We start from the raw sequence: 20,255 nt of genomic DNA, 5'->3' as shown, positions 1-20,255 counted from the left end.
TGATTATTTACGATGTGAGAACATTTCAGAGTTGGATGAAAACTGTAAGGATTCCACTCAAAAGCCCATCTTCCATCCTCTGACCATTTCTGCCGTCACCAAAAAAATAAAAAATAAGAAATGGATGTGACAAGTAGGGCTGGGCGATACGGCCTAAAATCCATATCACGGTATAATTTGAAGCACGTGCGGTAACGATATATATCGCGATATATTCTTTTCTTCTGTATAACGTATTTTACACACTATAAGGCACACTTAAAATCCTTTAATTTTCTCAAGCATCGACAGTGTGCCTTATGTATGAATTCTGACCTCGAACCGATTTTATGTGGTACACTGCGCATAGAAATCTGTCAAAAAATGTTTTAGTACCACTTTGGTAAGCTATGAAGGCGCATCGCTTGATGGATTGCCAGAGCATTACGGCTGCCGTAGTCAGGAGCCTCACGCAGTGTTGCCAACTCCTCAGTAAGAAAAATGACTATTGGCTGACCGAAAAGTCGCTAGAAGTCGCTAACTGACATCATCGCCTAATTTGCATAATAGGTCATGCTAATGTAATTGTAACCTACGTTGTTGGAGAGAGAAATAACATTGAAGAACATGGAAGAGAAAGTGAGTTAAAAATGTCCATTGAGATCGAATGCCTGCTTAAGGTATTTCTGCATTGGCTTCAACCCAAAACGCTAGGTCCATGTTTTATACTGGGTATTGCGCCACCGTGCTGATGAAATAAAAGCATCAAAAATAAGTTAACAGCTATGGCAGAGAACCTTAATATGCACGTGAGCCAAAGTCAGACACAAAAACGTGATTAAAAATTAATGGTAAAAAACCACGGCAGCACGGTGGCACGGTGGTTAGCACTGTTGCCGCACAGCAAGAAGGTCCTGAGTTCAATTCCACCATCAGGCCGGGGTCTTTCTGTGTGGAGTTTGCATGTTCTCCCCGTGTTTGCGTGGGTTCTCTCCGGGTACTCCGGCTTCCTCCCACCGTCCAAAGACATGCAGCTTGTGGGGATAGGTTAATTGGATAAGCCAAATTGCCACTAGGTGTGAATGTGAGTGTGAATGGTTGTCTGTCCCTGTGTGTTGGCCCTGCGACAGACTGGCGACCTGTCCAGGGTGTACCCTGCCTCTCGCCCTATGACAGCTGGGATAGGCTCCAGCGCCCCCCGCGACCCTGAAAAGGATAAGCGGAAGCGAATGGATGGATGGATGGTAAAAAACCCTCTATTTGTATGGCGCTTTTCTAGTCCCTAAGCGCTTGACATATCCAGTCATCCACCCATTCACACACACATTCACACACTGGTGATGGCAAGCTACATTATAGCCACAGCCACCCTGGGTGAGGCTGCCGGACATTGGCGCCACCGGGCCCTCTGACCACCACCAGTAGGCAACGGGTGAAGTGTCTTGCCCAAGGACACAACGACAGAGACTGTCCAAGCCGGGGCTCGAACCGTCAACCTTCCGATTATAAGGCGAACTCCCAACTCTCGAGCCACGATCGCCCATTAGGAAATGAAATTACTAAACCACACAGCTGGTTTCAGAAAAGTCCTGTTAACAAATATTAAAATGCTTACAGATCATTTTTCCGTCAAGTAAATGTTGCAGCCTTTGCATGACATAAGTTAAAAAAAAATAGCTATCACTAGCTCCAGCAACTTTTGTTGGCTGACTGTTACTCAGAGTGTTGGCATAGTAAGCAGAACTGAAACCTCAATTCAACAGTTAGTGCAGTTTCTAGTTCTTTTAATTGTAACACAAAGCGCCAAGTGACCAACTGTGACAGAGAGAATTGTTGGACTAGTATCAATAACGTGTGTGTGTGTGTTTGTTTGTGTGTGTGTGTGTGTGTCATTCCATTGTGGCCCAGTTGATAACATAGTGAAGGGTAGGATCGGGGGTAGGTTGGTTGACTGGAAAGGACTGGAGGGTGTGTCTGTGTGTTGGAGTATGAGCAGCAGCAGCAGGGGGCTTGGAAGGGGTCACTGAGAGAGCTAATAGGGTGTGTGTGTGTGTGTGTGTGTGTGTGTGTGTGTGTGTGTAAGAGTGAGAGGGTGTGTGTGTGTGTGTGTGTGTGTGTAAGAGTGAGAGTGTGTGTGTGTGTGTGTGTGTGTGTGGGTGGGTGTAGGAGAGCAAAGAATGCGGAACCCCTGGCAGAGCAGTGGATGGCCATGTGTTCCTGAGCAGCCTGCCTGCCTGGAGCCCAAAAGCACATCCAGGCAGGAAATGAGCAGACTACACACACGTGCACACACACGCACGCGCACACACACTGACAAATAGAAACCTCACTGGAGCCAGCGGACAGACAGACAGAAGTGAACAGAGAGAGAACACTTCTCCTTTAGTTTAACTAAAAGCCTCTTCTGCTTTCTTTCTGAGGAAACTTCTCACTAGTTCACACTCTGGAGTACAAAACAAACACACTTGGATGTAATCCTGGATTATCTAAATAATGAACCTTTCTCCCCTCTTCATTGCGGATAATATGTTGGATAATATTTCACATACAAGGAATCCAAAGGAGTGGACCCCCTGTGTTCCTGATCCTGGTTAGTAATGTTAAAGCTTTTTGTTATACACTTGCTGTAAGGCGACGGGGATTTCGGGGTAATTCTGGAGTTTTTTGTTTTTCTTTTTCAAAACTCCCTCGCTATTTCTTTACGCATTCTTCAGCCCAGCACGCTTCATTTCCTGCCTGCCTGCCATAGTTTAACCAGCTGGACAACCAGGCTCTCCCTAGGGCACTGTGGCTTAGCACTGCTCTAAAAAACACGCTACTGAGTCCTGTGTGTTTTCATACATATCTACAATGGCTTTTTTAAAGACAGGCAGTCCTCTATTCTCACATTGCCAACACCTTTAAACAAGTATGTTGACTAAAATAGAATATGTAGTGCTTTTTTTTTTTTTTTTTTTATACCTTTGAAAAAAGCAGAAAATTCAGTTTGTTACTAAACTTGTCATATATAAAACTAAAGATACGGAGCAAAGATTGTCCCCATTCAAAAGTGAAACATCCAAGTAAAATATTCAAAATTATTGGTGAGATTATTACAAAATTTCCTATTTTTCTTGTACTTCTTCTCCTTGAGTTCAAAGAAAACTGCTCACTTCTCTATGTTTTCTGGAACATTGCTGTCCTAGGAGGAAGTGAAAAGTACAACAACATCACACGCAGCAGAGGGATGAATGAATGTTAGTTTTGTCGTTCCCTAAGATGTGGAGGAAAAAAAAGTCAATCGCTGCATTGGAGTTGAGCAGTAGCTGTTAATGGTGCTTATTTAATTGTAATTTTTAAAATCTGATATGGATACATTTGAGGTCACCCGTTTAACTGATTGCTGATTTCCACATGAATGTGTTGTGATGTTTCTGAATGACCCACTGGATCATTACTTGGAGTACTTGGAGTCTGTCTTTTGGTGTGCTGGTGGTCTCGCTGCTGGCCAGCTCCTCAGTCTTCTTTGATTATGAGTCAGAGCTGTCAGTGTTGGCCAACCAAGCACTAAAAATGAGAAGAAAACCAGTCGGGGAGACTGAGAAGTAGATGTCTAAGTATGGTGAACTGTGTCTTTACTGCTTGTCATTATTACCATGGAAACTTGGGTGCCAAATGGGCACGGACCTCTGTTGGGGTTTAATTAACGCATTTCTTTCAGACTTTATCAAATTGCGCACTTGGAGGTTGTTCAGAATAACATAGCTTGTCGGTTTGGAAGTTTGTGGAAACTTTTCTGGATTCATTTTCACACCTGGCAAAGTTGTATGTGAGACTGCAAAAGTATTAATCAGTCGAATTGGATAATCAGCGGGCCTCTGCCAGCTATGGGTCTGTTTAATCTCAGAGCCCAGTGACTGAATAGCACAGGTAGCTCACAGTGAGCGAATGTGCGTCATGTCCTGCCCTTCCTACCCTCCGTATATGCCGTACCCAGGCACCAACTTTTGTCTAAGCAAGAACATTTCCACTAGTGAGAATACACGTAACATGGAAAGACTTGTTGCTTTTGTCCTGCAATCATTTTTTGAATACCTGCATACTTTGGAGGGAGCGGATCATTTTTGGCATTCTTCGGAGGCAATAATACCGCGTGAAAAAATGCAGCAGGTCAAGCCTGGCACATCCTACATTGTCATCAAACACAGATTTGAATCTTGTCAGAATTCTCTGCATTACACAACAACTTGAGCTTGATTTATCATTCTGTGTTGAATCTTCTCAAAGCTTGTGATGTAGACTACGTGACTGGCCGACGCCAGCATGGAGGAAATGATGGTACACAACATGCCAATCAGTCATTGCAGACTGCGCAAGTGCAGCATGTAGTTAATCGTCTCATCATCTCAAACCGCAACTTTAACGTGGGCTCAAAAGGTAGAGCGCATCGTTGACCAATCGGGAGGTCACTGGTTCAGTCCTGTTCTCCTCGAGTCTGTGTGTCAGTGTCCTTTGACAAGATGCTGAACCAACCTTCTCCTGATGCATCCATGAACATGTGAGTGTGTGCATGGTAGGTTAGAGCGCTGTAAATATACTTGAAGTGTTCAGTAAAACTAAAAGAGAGCTATTTGCTATTTAGTTAATATTGTTTTTGCACTATTGAGAATGTTGTCGGTTTTTCCACGCTTCAGACAATAGACACCTCAAGGTGTGTGTGTGTGTGTGTGTGTGTGTGGTCAGTTCCTATACCAGCTGTCATGGTTTATTGCCCAGGGCACTGCAGCTGTCACTGAACCTGTTCTCAGCTCTGCCGACAACTTGTTTTTGCTGGAAAAGGAGGGGAGAGAAATCATCACCTGCTGAAATCCAGCAAAGGCACAGCCTCAGTAGTTCGAAGGGACGAGATTTCCCTTCCAAAAAGGTGAAAGAGATGATGGGGATTAAAGTCGATTTATTGTAGAAGTACTCCCCACTTACTAACGCGAGAGGAATTTATTGTTTAAAGCTTTTGTGAAAAACCAGTGCCTCGCAGACATAATACATTTCCAGCCTTTAAAATACCATACAGGTTGGTTGTACTAATGGTGATTTCTTTAACAAAGTGCATAAGCATTTGGTGCCTGTGGATAAATGGATGAATGGATGGATGGAGCATTGAAGCCTGTTGTGATAAATTGAGGCAGATAAGGGTTTGTGCTGTGTGTAGTATTATCTTTAGAACAGCATACATCATACATTAATGCAGCATACATTATTGATGCTTCTGCTCCGTAATTGCAGGAATGCATCTGAAAGCTAATTTCCTGTCATGACATCATGAGTCAATGTCAGTCTGATATATTTTATGGAGATCTGAATGAGATCCATCTGTTCACACCTCTAAAATCAATAGGCTACACCACAATTCTATTTTTGTTAATATAGAGATTATTATTGTTACAAGAAATTTACATAAATTTCATAAAAATGAAATAAATGCATAAAAATGTCGTTTTTAATGCATCTAAAAGGTTATATTTGGGAATTTGGAATCATCTTGCACTTCCTCTACTTGGACAGTGCTGTACACGTTTTCTTATAACCGCTGCATTACTTAAGCCATAATAGCCAAGAAATTTTCACTTGTTAAAAACTAGTTGTTTAGTTTAGACCTCAGTCTAAATTTGCTTTGGTTGCTAGCAGGTTGCCGTGATCTCCCATAGTTTATTTTAGATGCCAACTTGTTTGCAAACACTCACCAACTGCTTGCTGAGGAGAACAATGAAAAGTGAGACTTAAAGCAGACTCAAACTATTCGCTTTCAAAGTAAAAGTTGCACCCTTTGAAATGTATTGGTTGTAGCGGTAAGACAGTTTTTATTTTGGAGGCGAATCTTCTCCCTTTCTCCTTTGGTTTGCACTTGTTCAGGTTTCACCACAGTTCAGCGTCTTCAGTGCAAACCATCAGCTTCTATTCATACAGACATAAGAGTAACTACCCAAGAATTAGAGTGCAGCGAGACCTTAACTACCGCAGCCCCACACACACTAGCATTGTGTGGATAAATGTTTGGCGCAGCAGTGTTTGTCAGCATGTTTTGGGCTTTTACCTTGTAAGACTGAAGGCTAATGTTTGGCCATAGTGTGGTTTTAGAAGGCTGTCTAATTTCCTGTGTGAGGCACAGATTCACACCAAATAACAACAGAGCGTTATCACATTTCAGTTCAGTCAGGGCAGCAGCATCATTTGGTGGGTACAAATATGTGCGCCCACACATAACCTCGGTAACTCGCTTACAGTTGACTCAAGTTTGTTTGGCTCTTGTGCTCTTTGTGGAAATGCAGTAAGGTCAAAACCGAAGAAAAAATATTGAGCAAGCAACCACAAACACATAAAGCACATACAGTATAATGCTGTGGATGTGAAGGGCTGAAATCTTTTCTCCTTTAGCATCAAACTGCAGCTCTCCTGTATTTCTCTGGACAACCTGTCTCTCTGCCCTGCGCGCACCCGCCCACACACAGTGAGGAGACAGGCTTGGCAGGCTTTGTGTAGCGCTGACAGGGACCAGGCGTCTCGCCTCAGTGGAGTGCGGAGAGATCCTGTCAGAGTCAGACTGACCTCCAGGCTAAGGGCTCTGAACAAACTCCCTGCCCAGCTGACTGCATTCCTCATTGGGAACAATTGAGTTTATACTCTGCTGGGAGCCACTCTATGGATAGACAGTGATTTTGATCATTTGTGTTTGTTTGCTTATTCCCTTGTGCGTTGTCGGTTTTTGTTTTTCTAATAAAATCAGATCAGGACATCTAAAGAAACAATACAGACTTGCAGATGTGAAAAAAAGAACAGTCTGTGGTGTGAAACAATTTGGGGAATGTAAACTGGACCCAGTGGTCAGGCCCATGTGTTGCGTGGCATTGATGGATGAGGGCAAACCCTCTGCAGCTGTAGAAATGCTTTCTGCAGCAGATTTGTGCCTCTTACCTGTGGGGAGGCACGAAACGGCTCAAAATCACGAGAGATGAACAAGAAAGTTTTCTATTATTAATTGATCCAAATCCAGTAAACAAAGATGCAATGTGCACCTTTTCAAGGCATGCTTTGAACTTTAAAGCCCTTCTCCAACTGTCAGCACTATATAAATGGTATTAAAATGAGAAAATCAATAGAACTGATAATGGGTTTTACTGTCCCCAGACTCACCTGAACAGAGCACTTTATGAAAACAAGAAGTGCCTCATATTTTCTAGGCTTAGTGAATAATTTAGTTTTCTATAGAAAACCTAATGTAATGCTTTTGTGCTTTAATTGTGCTACCAAAAGAAAAAAGTGGCCTGAGTGTATGCGACAGGTACGTGCCAAATAAATCCACACACCACTATTTTGGCCTTTTTCAGCTGCTAAGAGAGAGGTTTCCATGGAAGTGGCGGCTTCCTTCATCTTTTGTGGCTGTAGGTTTGTTTCCTCCCTCAGTGTTAGGCACTAAAGGTTTGGCTTCCACTAATATATCCTGGAAAAATCTGTTTATTAGAAGAAAAGCGTGATTTAAAAAAAAGTTTCTATCATTAGAACGCATTACAAAGACAGACTTTTATGTGAGGCCTAAATTCAGAGTGTTGTTTGTGTCAGTAAGAAGCTGTTATTTAAGATGTGACTAGATGAAAGTTTTCTTTTTTCTTTTTTTTTGACTTAGAGGAAGCAAAGACCGGCAGTAAAAGGAGTGAAGGAAATGATGAAAGGGAATACAGAATGAGATGAGGAGAGAAGGGAGGAAAACGGCAAAAGCAAAAAAATATATAGAAAAGAGAGAGACGGAAAAGATGGATTTGCCTTTGGAAAGGAAGCAAATGAATAAAAACAGGAAGAGCAATATGAAGTTAAAGGGAATTATTTACAAGTGGTATAATATGGATGCAGGAAAAAAGAAAACACGGAGTCATTGGAAGGGTGAAGATGATCAGAAGGGAAAGGGGGTGGAGGTGAAGCACAAAGAGAGATGTATTAAGGAAACAAGAAGGATATGAGCGAGGAAAGCAAAAAGCTGCAAACCAGATGGGCGCCACCGTGTGACAGTGTGAGAATGAAATCGGAGAAGAGTGAAAGTTTGTTCTCTCCCAGCTCAGCACGCTTCCATGATTAAAACCAGCCTCTTCCCCCCGATCCTCAAACAATGCTGAGGCACCACTTTTAGCATGAAGACGTGTTTTCAGTGCAGCGTGTTCTCAGGATTAAGCTCACACACTACTCACACACTTACAGAGCATATGTGCCAACAGGAAGCTTTCAGCAGCCATGTGATCATAATGATGAATCCATTTAATCATCAATTCAGTCTAGACGTCAGCAAGAAGATGCATCAGCTGCACGTAGAATGTAAATGGCGGCTGACATGTTACAATGTTATAACATCAAAGTCAAGTAGAGTTTATTTGTAACAAAGGTTTCATTGTACCAAACATATCCTTAGTCATCTCCATGGAGAAGAAAAGGCCAAACTCACCCACGTGGTCTCGCCACAGCATCAGCTGCTCCACTCCTGCTTGTCAGTGGACAAAATGACCCAGCTGACTGCAGAGAGACTCACACTGTGCAAAAGCTGTTTACTTATAACGGTGTGGTTGGCCTGATCCAGATTGATCTTCTGCATTTAGCTCTTTTTTTTTTTCCTAATTGACAGAGAAGCACAAAAGTTCTGCGTCCATTATAAGAGATGTAAGCAGTCTGTATGCTTTTTCATTAACATACACTGTGTTTACACTTGTCCTGTGTGGTCAGATCACTCAGTACAAGTGTAAACAACCACCAAGATCCGAAGTAATTTGATCGGTGTAACCACTCTGCAATGTGGCCTGGGACAAATTTGGCCTGATATAACAGAAAAAATACCATCAATGCACGATGTGCTGGTACTTTTCTAAGAAGCGTAAACAGAGTCTTATTTATTTCTTTTTAGTCTCTCTGTACCTTTAAATGTATAACACAAATGCTTATTTAGCGACTTTCTCTTTTCTATCAGCGGTTGAACTTTTGCCACAAACCACTGACACAACTGAACTGCTAAAACCCATCTCACAGAGTAGTGAGACTAGCTTTTACATTTTCCTTCTAACTGCAGTTGAAAGACCTAGTGGCACGCCAGATTGGGAAGCTGTTACTTCCTCAAGTCAAGGACTTTGAGTATCTCAGGGTCTTATTAAAGAGTTGGGGGAGAACGGAGTAGGAGATTGACAGACAGACTGGTTGGTGCCGCATCTGTTGTGACGCTGAAGATTTACTGGTCAATGTACGTTCCTACACCCACCTATAAACACGAGGTGTGGTTGTATAAGCGGTGGATGTGATGTCCACCTGGGGAGAAACCTCAGGGCAGATACGGGACATGCTTGAGAGATTATGTCTCTCTGCTGCACCCACAGACCAAACCCAGATAAAATGGATGGATCAAACTGGAAATCTGTTTTTCAAAGCTTGCGTAGCTGCTGACAAAAACCCACTGGGGTAGAGCTTAATGTTTTCTATTATTATGCTGTCATTATAACTAATTTTAGCTCTTCTACCACACGCAGTGAAGTGAGATGCAAAAGAGTGTCACCAAAGGCGCCCCATCAGTGGGGTTGCCAGCTAGCGTCTACTGAGAAACTGTCATTACACATAAAATTACACAAAGCTGTGACTGCCCTTCAAAACTGCATTGGAAGTTGTTTTTATTTAATGTCCAGAGCTGATACTAACTGAGAAAAATGCTTCAAAATTATGTATAAAGAATATTCACACATGGATTGGGAAGGGATTAATCAGATATCAATAAAATGGTGAAATTATTATATATATATATATTTTTAAAAATCATCTTTTGCAACAAAGAAAATTTGCTTTTTCTTTAAACATGTGAAAACTGTAAAACTGGTCACTGCCTTAAGCTATAATTTGACATTCGATCTCTCACACTATTTCCTTTTACATCTCATGTTGGCCACAGCTACTTCTGGCACACTTGAGTTTATCTGGTTTGAAGTATGTGTGAGGTGCACACATTGTCACTGCACATTCTTCTGCCTGCTTGTTTCTGTGACGTGTGCAATTTTATTTGTGTATAAAAGTTGTATTAGATTGATCTAAGGTCAGAGCAAAGCTTAACCACAAACCGAGTCTAGCACAAAATTGCTGTTGTAAATTCATCGGCCTGTATTCCCGGTACTGTGTCTGTGGTCGGGCAGATATGATCGACTGCGTCTGTTTCTACTGTCTCTCATGATATTCGTGTCATCTCTGCAGTGTGTTTATTTCTGTTTTAACACTCACTTTTTGTGTGTCGCTGCCCTTTCTCCACAGTTTTGGCAAGCAGCTGGGAGGTAGACGAGGCTGTGAATGCATCACTTTGGAGCCATCAGAAATGATTGTGGTGAGTAGAGACACCGTCTCTTGTTCTCCCTCTCTGTTTTAGACTCGGTCTGTCTTTTGTCCCTCTCCCAAGCCCTTTTATCCTCCCATGCACTCTCCCATCTCTGGGCTTTGATAATATTTCTATTTTTCTATCTTTATTTGATGTCTGCAGTACCTTTTCCCCCTCCCTCCATTGTCATTGTCCTGATCACCCTTTTCATCTTCTTTTTGCCCATTTCTGTTCTTTCTTCTCTGTTCTCTGCATTTTCTTATAGCATAAGCATTATCTACATCTTCAGTATTATAAAGGACCATATTTTTAATTGATATTACATCTAGAAGGTTATACGCTCTCTGTTCAGACTCGGCTTCAAAACGGATTGGACAGCGCTTAACAGTGCAAATCGATACTGAGACAAGCATCCTGCAAAATAGGGCTGAACGATATATCGCATTTGCGATAATATCGCGACATGATCAAGTGCAATTTTCTAACCGCAAAGGCTGCGATTATACTCTGGACATGTCCAAATTCATGGGCTGCATCCTCCTGAGGCCGCATTTGTAGACCGATTACGTCACAGCGACGCGCCGAAGGCTGTCCAAATTACTACCATATCCCAGAATTCATAGCGCGGCCCAGCCAAACTCCAGTTTCCAACAATGGCGGCCGCTACTAAGTTTTAAAATTACTCATACTAATCTTTCTGGGTCACAAAATAAACTTTTAACATATTTTCAGGCGAGAAAGTAGTTGTGTAAACATCAAATATCTGCTCGGTTTATCAAGATATCCCATATTTGCAAAAGTGCTTCGACGTTTTCAGAGGCGTCTGCTACCCACCAGCCCGACAGCTAGCCGGGAGCTCGAGGGTTACTGATGCGGCCGAGAACGGCACAACTCCCGGCACATCATTTTCAGATCACCGCGGAGTTTCGCTGCTCGGGTTAAACGTAATATATAAGTCACTTAGACAACCTAAAAATGTTATTGTTGGGCTTTTTTCAGTGTTTTGTTTGTTCGTGAGTAAATCGGTTTGGCTGAGATTAAAGTTATTAGATTAGATAAAATAAAACTTTATTAATCCCCCGGGTGGGTTCCTCCTTGGTTTTCACACAGCTGACTAAACGTCAAACAGAAAACTTATTAAACAGAAGTATGAGACAGTCGAGAATTTACACCAGTGTCTGGTTATATTTTAGATAGCAAGAAGCAGACGGCCGAGTTTATTAAACTCCACCGAGACAGCGGTGACGCTAATCAGAACTAGACCGTCCAATTTCACGCCTTTAAACTTTAAAGGCGTGTTTGTGTGTGTGTTTATACAATTGCTATTATGTTTGCACTTTATGTGTAATGTTACTGACTGCAGAGATCAGTAAGATGTGTGTATTTTTTATTTATTAGTTTTATTTATTTAATATTATTTTTTAATTGAATGACTGTCTAGTAGTTCACAGATGTCGAAAAACTGAGTGTGGTAAAGCCACTGATTTTTTTAATGTATATTTCTGCAATCTGCACATTGTACTGACTTTCATTTTAATGTTTACACCAGGGTTCCTTGTCAGCACTTTATGCTCAGATGTTTGTAAGCTAAAAATAAACTATTGTGTATGTTCAAATATACTGTTGTGATTGAAGAAGTTAAATAAAAATGTCAGTCATCAATTCATGCATCACCTCATGTCATCATAACAGAGGTCTGTCTTCCAGGAAAGAACAGTTTAAAATTAATGTAATATAGTATTGGCCATACTATATGATGTATTGCTTGTCTTTGTTTAATAATACAGAAGACAAAGACCTTAAAAAATAATCGCATATCGCATCGCAATCGCAATATTGGGGCAAAAAATCGCAATTAGATTATTTTCCATAATCGTTCAGCCCTACTGCAAAAGCAACCCAAGAGGTTGTCAAGACAAAGAGATACTCAAGTATCCGAGGCTGTGTTAAAAAGATTTCTTATATTTAAAACGATGTAAGGTTGTCCAGTTAATTTTGGTTTACCCAGCACTCTATCGCATGGTAACACCAGGATCCATGCTGTTTACTTCACCTGTCTGTGGTTTTAATTTAGTGTCTTTCAATATCACAAAGACTCCATTCAGGTCAAGTTTGCCATAACATTTAGTATATAAGAATGTTGTTTTTGTTTGCCTCCACAAGGTCGCGTACAAATTTCTGTCCTCTTCCTACCTAATAGTTCTTCCTGCTCTCATTTTCCTCTTTTGCCTGAGCTTTGTCTGAGGGACTAGAAGGATACGATGGGATGAGATAAATAAATTTAACCCCAGATAACCCCCAGATAATCTGGTTGTTTTGGTGCACAGTGCTCTGTAGCAGAGTTGGAACAGGTTGTCTCCAGGGTGCGATGGGTCAGCAGTTATGATACCTGTCTATTTCCTGATTTACAGTTACTGAATAGAGGGCAATTGAGCACTCTTGTTCTTTTGCAGTCTGTCCATTTTAGTCTGTTCTTGTCCTTTTTGGTGTTTGATCCAAACCATACAGTGGTGGATGTGCAGAGAACACACTGGATTATTTCAGACTAGAAATCAGTTGATTTAAGTAAGTAGCAAATGATTATCAAGCCAGTTAAGCTAATGCTAACGCACATCTATGCTTTGATTGTGTTTGGTGTTTCTAAAGAAGGAACATGTAAAAACTGGTGGATGTTGTAAATTAAATAATGGTGCAAAACAAAGCTTTAGCCAGCCTGTAGTTTAGCTAACTAGCCCTTCAGCAACTACAATATAGAAGTTAAAGTACCTGTTGTGTTTTGCAGAGATAAAGAACAGGACAATTATGCAAGAGTAACAAAGTAGCAACTTGGGCCACTGTGTTTTTTTTCTTCTTCCCCCCATTGTTGCCCTTTCTCGGCTTCACCCAGTGGCTCTCCTTATCTCCTCGGCTCTTTTAAGATTGGTGGGAAGGGTGTTATCATATGACAAAAAAAAGCTTTCAGCACTCACATGTTCTTTGTGGCTTTTGGAAACCCTGCCCCAATAGTCTCAGGGACATCAGAACTTTCCTGGAAATGTTCTGCAGTGGAAAAAAAAGATGACAATAGTAAGGTGCTCTTTCAGCAAGGCGCCTAATCTTGAACTACACCCATGGGCCCATTCAGAGGCGATTGCTATGGTAACAGAGAGCAGCGATACTGACAGTCTTCCAGGTATGATTGTGTGATAGTTTGTGAATATGAAGTGCGGCATTGGGAAGAAGAGCCTGTGAATTTAGTCCACTCATTTGCCCGGGGCACGAGAGATACATTTAAATTCAATTTAATTGTGAAAAGAAGAGTGTGTGGCTGAGGGAATAAAATTGGTTTGAATTAAACTGGCCTTTGAATTAAATCACTGAATTAAACAGTTCACTGTGTGTGTCACACACAGTGAGTGAAGAGAGGTGGGTGAGGGTTAGAAAGAGACCAAATGAACCAGCTTATCAGAACCTTAGAAAGGACACAAGTTTTCTTGCTTCTTTGTATATGACTGTTTTTAAGTTACAAACAGCACTGCCTTGGAAAAGAAACTCTGAAGCAAGGCTGAATGATAATATGGAAACTATGGTGTGCTATATAGACAAAAGAATCTGGCCTTACTTCTTAACCTTTGTATTTAGGTTTGTTTAGTCAAGCGCATAGCCACGCAGTCTGCCTTTACAAACATTTGTGAATCGATGAGCTCGCTGAATTCCAGCTTGGTACTTTAATAGCATGCCAGATTCCTTCTCTCCTAGATATTCCATGATAAACTGTAAGTGGAAGCTTTTAGGAACCACAGGAACTCAGCCATGAAGTGTCAGACCACATGAAGTCACAGAGTGGGGTCATTTCACTTGATAACTGTAGAGTTCCAACCTTCCTCTGACATTAACATCAGCACAAGAAACTGTGTGCTGTGAGCTTCGTGACATGGGTTTCCAACGCTAAAGAGCTTCTATAGGTTTAATTTATTGGTGGCCCAAGAAATAACGTATGTCTGTATGCCAATTCAAAGAGCAATAAAAAAACAAGACCATCTTAGAGTGGTTGATAAATACTATCTGGAAAGCATTGTTCAAAAGGACCCCAGTAAGTTAAAACTAAAGAATTATTGAATAACCACTTTTTTGTATTGAAAATACCAAGAAATGCTAATCGAAACACACACTTTTATGCACACATGGGTAAATACACAAAGGGCAGAGGGACTGCGGTCCAGTCACACTGCATTGCAGCCAATCGGCTAATTAGGACCATGGGAATAGTAGAGGGAATATTATCTGTAGCTTTCGTCATGACTCTGGTCACAGGATGACAGGGACTGACATTCAAAGACTGACAGGGTGGGGTTGTTTGTGTGTGTGTTCGTGTCTGGTTGGGGGAATAGATGAAATTAAAAAGAAGCACGCAGCGGGAAAAAGAGAGTAAGGAATGAAAAAGTGGAGAAAAAAAATAGCCGATGATGCATGCTGCCAGGCAAATGATCAGATAGGATCAGAGTGGAATGTAAACCGGGAGATGAGTCGACGTGAAGTTAGTCACACAGGCATATTAAAATGTTTAGAGGAAGCGGGAAACTTAATATAGAAGTGAGTGTCGGTCAGAAACATAACTGGTGGTCATGGGACAGAATGGGTTATAATCAGTCGAGGAGACAGAGAGCCATGTGTATTACAGGCTCACAGGATGAATGTGAAAGTGTAACCTTCCCCTCCAGAATTTTTTGTGTGTAACCTTCAGGCTGTCTGTCTCATGAGCCTCGTTAAAATGAGGCGAGATGACATTTTTCACCGTGAGAAGGGGCACATTGATACCAATCCAGGCTCCTTTTACAACCGTTATTTGGTATTTTATTGCTGAACTATCCTTCACGCAGTTGTTTTAGAGACCATGACAGCTAAACTACCCACAACCCAGTTTTTACTCGGTATATTAGAGCAGAACTCCCTGAGACAAGGTTTTTCTTCTGTGTGTTACAACCCAGAGCAGCTGTTGAGTCTCTTTTCTACTGACAGAAAATCTTTGGGTCAAGCTTCACTTTCTTTCTATATTAGTTGTTTTTTCTTATTGTTTTACCTTCATAGATTTTATTCTATGCGACTACATGAAGGCACAAACGGCAGTCGCTTAAGGCTGTTCTTTAACTCTCTTCTACTTTTCTCAGCACAGAAGCTGTAGTCATCCCCACCACTCTTTGCGGCTGATCATGGGTCTGTATTAAGAACAGTGACTGACACATGACTGACCTGAAGAGGGAAAAAGACACACACAGTGGTCACATACAAAGACGCCATTTGTGGTGTACATACGCTATGGTGAAATCTCTGATAGTAAACACATTATTGCGAGATGAAAGGCTGAAGAAAACATTTCCTATAGGATCTTCCCAAACAGTTTGATCTTTTTTTCATATATACTGTACAAGGCTGTAAAAAAGTCTTTGGCAAAATGATGGATGGAAAGAAGGTCACACTTAAACACGTTAAAACGTCACCTTACACTTTTACCATTTTTATTGATAAAGAAACATTACACATGTTTAAAAGTGTCATAATATTTAGTCAGGATAAAGTGGGGAAAAAAATGGTGGTAGCAGGATGACAAAGTCACAACAAAACCTAAAGCCAGGAATTAGGACTTTGTTTGGGGACTGTTGGTCTGAGCACTCTATCCATGCACAGTAAAGGCAATGGATTGATGTTACTGTATTTGCCAGCATGCTCTGACAAATGTTTTTTATGCTTGAGTGCATGAAAACATAGTAAACAAAGCTACTGTTGAGTCTCTTTTGCTTCTGGCTGCCCACTTTAGGGGGTGCTAAAACTTAAATCTTAAATCTTTAGGTGCGGGAAGTGATCTTTCCTGACTTCAGGCTAATATTAGCGTGGCAGGACCACACATGAACACAAATTTTGACAAGGAAAAAAATCGAAAACACTATAATTTTCTCTGATTCATGAACTGCCATGACTTAGACATTGTTATATAACCAGAGAGTGTGAGACTCAGAGAAACTAGCACACTGATACTGAAATACAAGATAATTTAAAAAAAAAAGTTTAAAAAGCTAAGTTGAAAACAAATCCAAGAGCCTTGGGAAAGAAAATGAAGGCAGAGGAGCTGGGTTACATCATTTATTTATTGAAAAAGTCCGTTCATTGCTGGGATAATAAGATTGTTGACTTCACTTAGCATTATGCAACGAAGAAAGAAAACAAATTCCTCCTACAACAGACTCGCACAAAAAGGGAATGAATTGTATGGCCGGAATCTGTGTGCTCTGCTGTTTTTCTTTTTTTTTTTCTTCCTGCCTGATGGGGATATTTGTGTATTTACGGTTTCCTGGAGGAAACTGGTGGCTCAGTGTGTGCTTTGTGCGCGTGTCATACAGAGTCAGAGAGCGAGCGAGCGACCATGTGAGCAAGCCTGTCAGTATGCAACATGTCGAGCAGATGAACTCTGTCTCGAGGAGGACTACTCTCGCCAAGTTTGAGAAAGGAGGAGATGCGGCGCTCGTTCTTCTGCCCTCGTCGTCGATTTGTTTGTTTCTTCATTTAATTTACTTGCCTTGTTTTCTCTCTTATTCTGGAGGAGTGACCCAGAGGATGAAATGTCGTGGGATCCCCCAGGATTTTGGACCTTGTCTTAAATTTTGGACGCTGCACTTCTATTCATCTTTTGTATAAAAGGGTTTCCCCGCTGTTTTTCTTCTTCTTGTTCTTCCCTTCTCCCCCTTGTGGTATTTCCTGCTTTTATGTGTTGTTCTGGTCCCCTTCTTGAGTCCAGATGAGTGTGCTCCGCTGGCACCGGCTCTCTGCGCTCTGGAAGAACTGGATGTTCAACCAGGAGCCAGCAGAAGAGCAGGACCAGATCCCAGAAGCCCTAGGACCCGAAGCAGAGCCACGGGGGGAGAAAGGGAACGCATTCAAGGATAACAACTCAGATTTGGAGAGCATCACAGAATCTAAGACCCAAAGTTTGGGTTATAAGAAGCAGAGATCCGAATCTGACAGCCAGAATGTGGAATATAACAATCTGAACACACTCCCTAAGATCCAGAAGTCTGAACTGTTGAAACGTAGCTGTTCTGAGCCGTGCTCTCAGGTCACATACGCTGAGGATCGATCTTCCAGCTACCCCCAGACACCCGAAGGTTGTGGGGGCAAATCCCGTCAAAGTTTCTGCTCTGAGCAGAGTGTTCCCTGTATATTGCAGGTGGATAACGGCAGCGAGGGGGACGACAGCTTCTTGCAGAGAGAGGGTTCCCAACGGCGGTCCAGACGGCGCTTCAGAAGGGTCAACCCCAGGGGAGAGCGGGAACTGATCACAGACGGCCAAGACCCCGCCAGCTACAACACGGTAAGAATAAAAGCTTTACTAACAGCAAAGGCTAATGCTAACCACCCTCAGCATTTACAGTATTGACATGTTGCTTCTGTGTAAGTGGGAAGGCAATCAAAACGTACTCTTTGCCTCTTTCCAGTAGATCGCTTACACTGAGGCTGGTTGGGTTTTATATGTTTAAACAACTACTGTTTTTTCAGGGTCCTTTAAAGATCTTCACACATTTGGTTCTCTGAAGCTTGCTGACACCCCAACTATAATCATTAGCTTCGGTTTTAAAGTATCCTTGTGATGTGCACAGTGTGCAGAGAGCAGTTCATTCTCAATAAAGTTTTGGTTTAATGAATTAAAGAATAAGATGACAAAAGCACCATAAAGCTAGAGGGGGATGGTAAAGCGTATGGGGAAACACTGTTTCGCAGTTTGCATGCATTGTTCTGGTATTTAACTTATTTGTCAATGCCACAGAGAAAACAAATGCCGGAGGCATTGCTGTCTAACGTGCATAAAAGCTGAATTTTGTTAGGAAAAACAACGTTTCTCTGAAGGTCTGTTGAACCAAAGTTGTGTAGGAAAAGTATTAAAGCTGAGCGTGTAGGAACTTCCCTCTCTGCGATAGCATCACTGTGGCCAGAAGTGTGTCAGTTACAGTTTTAACTAATCACTAGAAGCCACGCTTTGCCACACACAGTCACAGAGGCGCGCACACACAAACGAACTTCCACACTCAGGTCATATGCACACTTTTCCCAGCTCGTGCAAAGCTCCCCGGAGCATTGCGACGGGGCTTAATGCAGAGTTTAAAGCGTCCTCTGTCGACCCTACCTGCCTCTGTGGTCTCATGGTGATTGTTCCACTTTTTAAAATTACATTTCTAGCCTTCAGCGTCGCCGAATCCCACCACATTCTTTTCTGTGACTGCCCTTTATTATGTAAAGGCTATCTGCTCAGATGTGCTAGCGCAGCGCTGCTCCAGAGAAGCAGGACTAAAACAAATGAGAAATATAGAGAATTACTTTAGGAGTGCATGGAATTGGAGCAATATTGGACAGCAAAGACTCAACTGACACAAGGGATTGTTGTTCTTTGACATGTGTTGCACAGTGGTGCGCTTGCCTTTGTTCATTAAGAATACAATGATGTCTTATGTTGTGCTAATTTCACTTTGACAAGACGTAGTTTGCATAATTTGCTGTTGTGACTATTTCTTGTTTCTCTTCCCTTTTCATGCAACCGCTCAGGATTATGTCAACAACCAGGTAGGATGAAATACAAGACATGAAACTTTTCTGCCTGTGTGTCTGTCTGTGTTGGGCGTTTTGTGTTCATGTCTCTGTCATGTATGTGTTCAGTGTGCTTGAGCGTGCATGGCTGTTTATATGAGTCACTTTGGGTTCAGGCACCTGTTTAGAAACCGGCAGTCCTGTGGGGGGGTTTCGTCGTCATATTTAGAGGCTGCCACACACATGCACACTGCGCTGTCTGCTGACACTGTGGGTGGCAGATAGGAATAAACAGACAGAGGAATTAACAGATGCATGCCGGGAACAACATTGCCTTGCTAGGCAGAGATGGGTTTAATGTAATAGTGTAAGTTTCAGATTCCCCCTCAGATGGAAGTCACATCATTGGCACATGTCCCTCGAAAGTGGAAACTTGTGATTTGTTTTGTGCGATGAGGGCTGTCGGTGGCACAAGTTGGAAATTTCCACACATTACCCCACAAAATAATAATAAAAATCCCTGCTTATTATGCCCCGATAGTCCAATCAAATCAGTCGTCATTTGTGACATAAAGGAGTTGCTTTAGAAGTACTACTGGCTTTTCTACTTGGCTTCAGATGAAACAGACATGTTAGCTTAAGTTCTGTGTCTGCTGCTGTGGAGAACAAGGTTTATTGATTTGCTGATTGATCATTGGGTCAGGATTTAAAGGTGACACTTTTCCCTTTGTAAAGCAGCTTGGCTAATAAGAAAAAATCATCCATGGTTTTCCTGTGAGACGCACGCAGTGTAATGTTAATGCATCTGCGCCGGCGATGGCCGTTGCCGGAGGAGTAATGTTTTCACGTCGTCTGTCCATCCATCTGTCTTTCCGTGCGCTCCGTTTGTGCGAACACATCATCTCAGCAACACCTTCAGGGTACATCTTCAGATTTTGTGCAAATGTTCACCCGAACTCAAAGATGAACTCATTACATTTTGGTCCTCAAAGGTCAGAGTCACTGTGACCTCACGTCTTTCCCATTGTTATGTATATGATACAACAGGGATTCCTTTTACGAGGGCACAAACATCCACTTGGATTTGAGCCTTACTGGTTTGAATGATGATCATGTCAACGCGTTTGTGGCCACAAATCAAATCACATGGTAGCATAAAAGTGTCTGTAACAGGGGTCTCGAACATGCACGCGCCTCTTTGGCCCATCTCCAGTGACTTTGTGTGGCACTGACAGATAAACAAAGACGTAAACAGAGGTCGATATTGATCATTTGTAATTAGCATCGTAAGTAATTCTCTACAATCTGAAATTGTAAAGCTCTTTAGTTTACAAACCAAAAACAAAAAAAGGTTTTGATATTTATATTT

The 20,255-nt window shown here is 41.9% G+C and overlaps 1 protein-coding gene across 7 annotated transcripts in view; it reads left to right on the top strand.

Moving 5' to 3' along the window:
- The window catches only part of rapgef6 (Rap guanine nucleotide exchange factor (GEF) 6), a 145,040-nt gene that overhangs the window by 45,717 nt on the left and 79,068 nt on the right, over nt 1-20,255 (top strand). For 3 of the 7 annotated variants that reach the window (XM_082548880.1, XM_082548878.1, XM_082548877.1), the window contains 3 exons: nt 10,276-10,345; nt 17,535-17,678; nt 18,905-18,922. In XM_082548880.1, coding sequence (XP_082405006.1) covers nt 10,337-10,345; nt 17,535-17,678; nt 18,905-18,922 — 171 coding nt within the window. In that variant the 5' untranslated portion in view covers nt 10,276-10,336. Of the gene's footprint in view, nt 1-2,086; nt 2,237-2,531; nt 2,570-10,275; nt 10,346-16,694; nt 17,679-18,904; nt 18,923-20,255 lie in introns of those variants that run through there. The other 4 variants (XR_014279251.1, XM_082548876.1, XM_082548875.1 and 1 more) reach the window with 2 other exon arrangements.

This window comes from Aulonocara stuartgranti, assembly GCF_965226115.1.
Source record: "Aulonocara stuartgranti genome assembly, chromosome: 10".
Lineage (NCBI taxonomy): Eukaryota > Metazoa > Chordata > Actinopteri > Cichliformes > Cichlidae > Aulonocara > Aulonocara stuartgranti.
The sequence above is the reverse complement of the archived record's forward strand: the minus strand, read 5'-3'. Positions and strand labels throughout refer to the sequence as shown.